General features: G+C 35.6%; 1 protein-coding gene across 1 annotated transcript; it reads right to left on the bottom strand.

Annotated features, from left to right (window-relative positions):
* Positions 1-2923: 2923 nt before the first annotated feature.
* On the bottom strand, positions 2924-3664 carry LOC145555418 (uncharacterized). The gene has a single exon (XM_081617163.1). The coding sequence runs from the start codon at positions 3662-3664 to the stop codon at positions 2924-2926; it is 741 nt and encodes a 246-aa protein (XP_081473289.1).
* Between the last annotated feature and the right edge of the window lie 3277 nt (positions 3665-6941).

The following is a 6941-nucleotide window of genomic DNA, read 5'->3' as shown; positions in this document are numbered from 1 at the left end:
ACAGAAGGAAATGGAGCACTAGCAGGTTTAGAAATATCAAACTCACAATCCTGCAGAAGTTCTTTTGTAAATTTATTTTGAGTTAACACATAACCATTGTCACATTTGCAAACCTCAATGCCAAGGAAATAATTCAGCTCTCCCAAATCCTTGATGCTGAATATCTTGTGCAAGTGAGTCTTTAAATCAGAAATTGATTGTTCATTAGATCCTGTGATGATAATATCATCAACATAAACAACAACCAAAACAATATCATCTGCATCTTTCTTCAGAAAAAGAGAATAATCATTCTTTGATTGAGAAAACCCTTGAAACTGCAATTCTTCCACCAATCTGGCAAACCATTGCCTAGATGCCTGCTTAAGGCCATATAAGGATTTTTTAAGCCTGCAAACATGTCCTGCAGGAGCAGAAACTCCTTCTGGTATCTTCATATAAACTTCTTCATGAAGAGTGCCATGTAGAAAGGCATTATTGATATCTAGCTGAAACAATTTCCAATTGTTCTGTGCAGCCAAAGAGATTAAACACCTAATAGTTGCCATTTTAACAACAGCAGAAAAAGTTTCTTCATAATCAACCCAATATTTTTGGGTGAAACCCTTTGCAACAAGCCTGGCTTTGTATCTTTCAATACTACCATCAGCATTCTTCTTGATTCTGTACACCCATTTGCAGCCTATAGCTTTCTTCCCTGTAGGTAACATAACAATATCCCAAGTGTTGTTCTTATCAAGAGCAGAAAGTTCTTTGTTCATAGCTTCCACCCAAATAGGATCAGTAGCAGCCTCTTTATAACAACTTGGTTCAACAAGAGATTGATGAGCTGTAAGTTCCAATTGTTTCTTCTCGGGAAGAGAATCAAAAGAAACAAGATTGCACCAATGATCAGTTGCAGCAAGACAGTAATCAGAAAAATGAGCTGGTGGTTTACTGATTCTAGAAGACTGTCTGAGAAGATTTTCAACTGGAATTTCTAAAGTGTTTGGTAAAATAGTAGTAGAAATAGAATCTGAAGGATTTTGTTGAGAATTGAAAGAATCAGAAGAAGAAATAGGAACAAGATCAGCAAGTGTGCTGTCAGTAGAAAATATATCAGGAATATCTATTGGATTTTGAGAAATAGGAGTGTTTACAGGAAGAAAGAATTTATTGGCATAATTTTTGTGTGGAGAGGAAGAGAAATGGAAAGGAAAATGTTTTTCATAAAAAATAACATCCCTTGATATGATGACTTTGTTTGTGGCTAGGTTTAGAACTTTATAGGCCTTTTGATTTGGAGGATATCCTAGAAAAACACAAGGAGCAGCTCTTGGATCAAGCTTAGTTGTATGAACTTTAGATGTAGATACATAACAAAGACAACCGAAAACTTTCAAATGTGAAAGTGTTGGAGCAGAACCATATAGTCTCTCATAGGGTGTGAAGGAATCAACAGATTTTAGTGGCATTCTGTTAATCAAATAAGCAGTTGCCATTATGCAATCACCCCAAAAACGAGCTGGAACTTTTGACTGAAAATATAAAGCTCTACCAGTTTCTAAAAGGTGCTTGTGTTTTCTTTCAACCACCCCATTTTGTTGGGGTGTGTCACTGTAAGACTTTTGCTGTAAAATGCCATGCTGCAAAAACAACTGTTTCATGCTGCCTTCTGTAAGATCAGGAGCATTGTCTGATCTTACAGTCAAAACTTTGGAAGAAAATTGAGTATTCACATAAGTGAGAAACTGACTCATAATAGAAACATAATCACTTTTATTTTTCATGAAATGAACCCAAGTCATTCTTGAAAAATCATCTACAATGGTGAGAAATTGGTTACAACTAGTGTGTGTAACATGAGTGTATGGTCCCCATACATCTATATGAACAAGCTCAAAGGGCTTACAAGTCTTTATTGAGCTAGTAGAAAAAGAAATCTAGATTGTTTGGCTAGAGGACATATTTGACACAAATTCTCTGCCAGACAACTATGTACATCAATGCCTTTTATTGACTTAACTTTGTCAAAAGACATATGACCTAAATGAAGATGCCAAAGTTTAGCTTCCTCAACTGCAGTCAGACTATAATTCTCAAGTTTAGTAGCATTAGTTCCACTCAAATGTTCTTCTGTGAGACTGTATAATCCTCTGTCCAATTTACCAAGCACTATTGGACTGATCAAAGAAGGGCCCTGAAGTAAGCATGTATCATTAGTAAATGATACAGATCTTGAAATGTCTTTACATAACTTTGATATAGAAATCAAGTTAAATTGAAAACCAGGAACATGCAGGACATTTTTAAGAGTAATGCCTGATTTGAGTAAAATAGTTCCTGTACTCTCAACTTTTAATTTCTTTCCATCAGGTATTGTTATAAATCTCTCACAATCAATCTTTGAATATGAATCAAATACTGAAATATCAGCACACATATGATCTGAAGCTCCACTATCTAAGATCCATTTAGGAATTAAAGAAGAAATTAGACAGAAGTTACCTGCCAAGTGATAAGTTGCTGCTAAGCCAAGGGAACTTGAACCTCCAGAGAGTCCACCTTGCTCAGCAGACTGTTGCTTCTCAAGATACTGCAGAATTTGTTTATGTTGATCTTGTGTTACTGACAAATTGACAAGATCTGCTGACTCAGAAAAATTAGCTTCATCTAGCTGAGCTGATGCTGCAACTCTTTTCCCTTTGTTCTTGAAATCAGATGGATATCCATGCAGCTTGAAACACTTATCTCTGGTGTGATTTCTCATTTTGCAATAATCACAATATAGATTGTTTCTTGTGTAAACAAAATTTCTTGTGTTTTAACCTCCTGAGCTAGAATCAGTTGATTGTCCTGCTCCTCCTTGAGAATAAGAAAATCTGTTGTTGTTGAATTGACTCTTACTGTCATTGAATTTCTTAGCATAGAATGCTGCTGATTATTAGGTTTGCTTACTCAAGTTCATATGAGTTTGCTCTTGGAGCAACAAACTGTATGCCTTAGATACAGTTGGAAGAGGATTCATCATAAGAATAGTACTCTTTGTATGAGAGTATTTGTCATGAACTTTCATCAGAAAGTGAATAAGCCTCTGATTTTGCTGAGACTTAAGCAATTGCTGTGTCAAATTGCAATTACAACCAGTACATACACAAACAGGCAATGGATCTAATCCATCTAATTGATCCCATAGTTGCTTAATTCTAGTGTAAAATTCAGGAATACCTTCAGAATCACTCTGAAAAATGTCTGCTATCTGCTGTTGTACTGAAAACAACTGAGGTCCAGAAGATTGACTGAATCTCTCCTCTAAATCCTGCCAAATCAACCTTGCTGTCTTCAAGTAAAGAACACTTCGAGCAATCGAAGGATCAAGTGAGTTCAGAATCCATGAAATCACCAAATTATTAACTCTAACCCAGATTTTGAAGTTTGGAGAATTATTTGAAGGTTGATTCAAACCTCCATCAACAAAACTCAATTTGTTTCTAGCTGATAATGCAATGATCATAGATCGCTTCCAGTCATTGAAACTGCTTTCGTCAAACACAATATTGACCAGTTTTGAAATTGACAAATATGAATTGCTCAAATAATAGACTGAATTTGGATTCCGTGTAGGATCGTTTTCCACATTTGCATCTGAATTTACAGAATTATTTCCAGAATTTCGTGGCGCCATTGTTGAAGTAAATTGATCAGAAAATCAAGAAAATATCAATTGAGAATCCGAAGACAAATTCAGAAAGAAGAAGAACAAAGGAATTTGAAGAAGATAATGCGGAATTTTGGATCAAAAACGAGCAGAATTATGCTCTGATACCATGTTGAAGTTCATCAGTTGAACTTTGATTTGGAGAAATTCTCCAGAAAATTAGAGAGGAAAATAAAACTTGAGGAAGAAGATAGAAGTTTATTATTATTGAATGATTAGAATTACAGCAGAAGAAAAGCTTTTATACTAGAGTTAGTTACAGACTCTAACAAACTCTAACAACTTTTCTAACAAACTCAAAGCTGAGCCGTAATACTGATTGCTGAGGTGTAAGGCTGTTGCTGCTGTAGCTTCATTGTGCTGAGCTGGCTGCTGATTCAAGCTATATGTTCCAACAGTTAGTCTTGATTTAATTGCTCTACTAATCCATCATCATTGTTAAGTTTATGCTTTATGTACGTTGGTAGTCTTGATTTAATTCTACTAACGCTATAATAGGTGAAACATAGCGTGGATGTCATCAGTAGTGACCATCCGCCACATATCATTTACGTCATCAGTAAAAATATAATTAAATTAACAAAATGGAATCTACTATAATAGGATTATTTCAACGAAATAAGTTAAGATGAGAAAAAAATTATTTAAGTTCAATATAAATAAGATGATGAAAACAAAATTTAAGTCATTTGTCAATTTGCCTTTACTCCTTTTCCTTTTAAAATATAATTCCCTCCCTTTATTTATTTATTTATTTATTTTTATCATTGTCATATCGGTTTTTTAACCATATAACCTTAAGTTTTTGTTCATTTACCATATACTCCTAAAATTTTTCAAATTCACCATATACCCGTGAGTTGTTACAAAAATTTACCATATATCCTTAATGACAACAAGATGAGTGAAACTTGATCAATTATGCATCAAAACTACTTTAGGATTCCCCCCCTCCCTGAAATCACCCCGCCTCTTCCTCCAACCCTCGAAACCACTCAAAATCTCCATAACCATATTTGTATGATTGATTTTGAAGATAAGAAAAGGAAATTTGGGGTGGTTTCAAGGATAGAAGAATGTATTTAGGGTGGTTTAGGGTCATAATTAACCCTAATGACTGACGAAGTTAACAATCATTAGTTATCAAGGGTATATAGACATATAGTGCATTTTTTTGTGAAAACTCGGGGGACATTATATGTTGGACTTAATGATTTTGATGATGACACAACCTCACTTACTTACAAACTAATAAGTGCTTGATTGTTTAAGTGTGTACTCAGTTACAAAGACTAGGAAAATGAAGTGTCTTGTAAAAATACCATGAGGAACAAGAAGGCCAGAAGCAGAGCTAGCCATAAAGAAGAGTTCCCTCACAAGAACTGGTGCTTTAGAAATGAAGAATGGAGAAGAGAAGGTTCCCTTAGGGAACAGAAGCTTCAGAGAAGAAGCCTCATCAGAGAAGAGAAGTTCCTCCCAAGGAACAGAAGCCTCGGAGTAGAAGCTTCATCAGAGAACATGAAGACTAAATATATTTTTATATTTTAGGATTTATGTAAGTATAAGATATTAATTAGCACTTGAAAAATCTGTGTGGAATTGGTCTAAAAAGATAAAATTGTGCATGCTAGTTTTTAGGAAAGTGGTTAAGTTTTTAACGATTATCTTTTTCTTAACCAAAAAGATTTTATTTATGATTTTCTAAAAATATCTTCTGCCAATAAAATCTCCCACGTTTTCTAAAAACTTGCGGCCTACTCCTCCATGATTTTCTTCAAGTCATGGTCTTGCACATTGAGGAGTTCATGTTTCCTTAATTTTAGGAACATGATCTTCTTAGTGGGTTGGAGTAGTGGCGTAATGGATTTGCTGCACAAAGAAGTTTTTCCTAAACGAATTTTGGTCTATAAATAGTTGTTGATTTCAGATGGAAAAACTCACCCTTGGTCACATTAGTTTTCTAACTTTTTCGAGTCAAGTGTCAATTCCACACAAGTTCATTAGAGTGTTCTTAATGTTCTTATACCAAAGTTTGTTTTTCTTTCGAGTTGTAATTTGGGGAATGGGGAAGTTTGAGTGAACTTTTGTGTATGAGAAAGAGAAGAGAAAGAAAAGAGAGAACAGAGAAGGGAGAAGAGAGAAAGAGAAGAGAAGAGTAACAAGTTGGGTGACTTGTTCCTCAGGGTCTCAAGTTTGTAGAGGAACTTGAGTTTGATTCGTTATCTTGTAATAGGTTCATTTGCCCTATTATAGTGAAGATTCTTTTCCCAAAATCCCAAGTGGTCGTGGTTTTTCTCCTTGTTAGGGCCAAGGAGTTTTCCACGTAAAATCTCTCTTGCATTCTTTAGTTCCTTTAGTTAATCTTTCAGTTCCTTTAGCTAACTTAATTTTAATTCCGCAAAAAGTTTGTCTAATCTCTCATACTACAATTCAACCCCCCTTCTTGTAGTATTCTTTGAAACAAAAATTGGTATCAGAGCCTAACTTCTAGGAAAATCAGGAAACCCTGAAGAAGAAAGGTCTTGGAGAAAATGAATACTCATGAAAAGCTCGAGGAAGGATACTCAACTCAGAGACCTCCTATGTTCAACGGCAAGTTCTATACCTACTGGAAGAACCGCATGGAGGTCTTTATCAAGTAAGAGAACTACCAAGTCTGGAGGGCCATCGAGGTTGGTGATTTCGAAGTCACCAAAACAAACGCTAAGAACGAGGTAATCCCTAAGCCTATGTCTGAATATGAAAAAGAGGACTTTGATAAAATGGAAATAAATGCTATGGCTGTGAAATTGCTCCACTGTGGACTTGGACCTCACGAACACAATCGTGTTATGGGGTGCAAGAACGCTAAGGAAATCTGGGATTTGCTGCAGATTACTCATGAAGGAACTAATGAGGTTAAACGCTCAAAAATCGATCTACTTATGTCTAAGTATGAAAGATTTGAAATGAAGCCTAAGGAAACCATTCAAGAGATGCTAACACGCTTTACTAACATCATAAATGAGTTGGTTTCCCTTGGTAGACATATTCCTACAGATGAGCAGGTTAGGAAGGTTCTTAGAAGTCTTCCTCAAGATGAGAGATGGAGAACTAAGGTGACAGCCCTTCAGGAAACGAAGGACTTTACAAAGTTCAATATTGAACAACTAGCATGTTCTCTCATGACTCATGAGCTACACCTTGGAGTCAACAATGAACCCATAAGGAACAAGGGATTGGCTCTTAAGGCCGATGATGGACG

The sequence above is a fragment of the Chenopodium album genome, chromosome 8 (genome assembly GCF_948465745.1).
Source record: "Chenopodium album chromosome 8, dcCheAlbu1.1, whole genome shotgun sequence".
NCBI classification, from domain to species: Eukaryota; Viridiplantae; Streptophyta; class Magnoliopsida; order Caryophyllales; family Amaranthaceae; genus Chenopodium; species Chenopodium album.
This window is presented reverse-complemented; position numbering and strand designations above follow the sequence as displayed.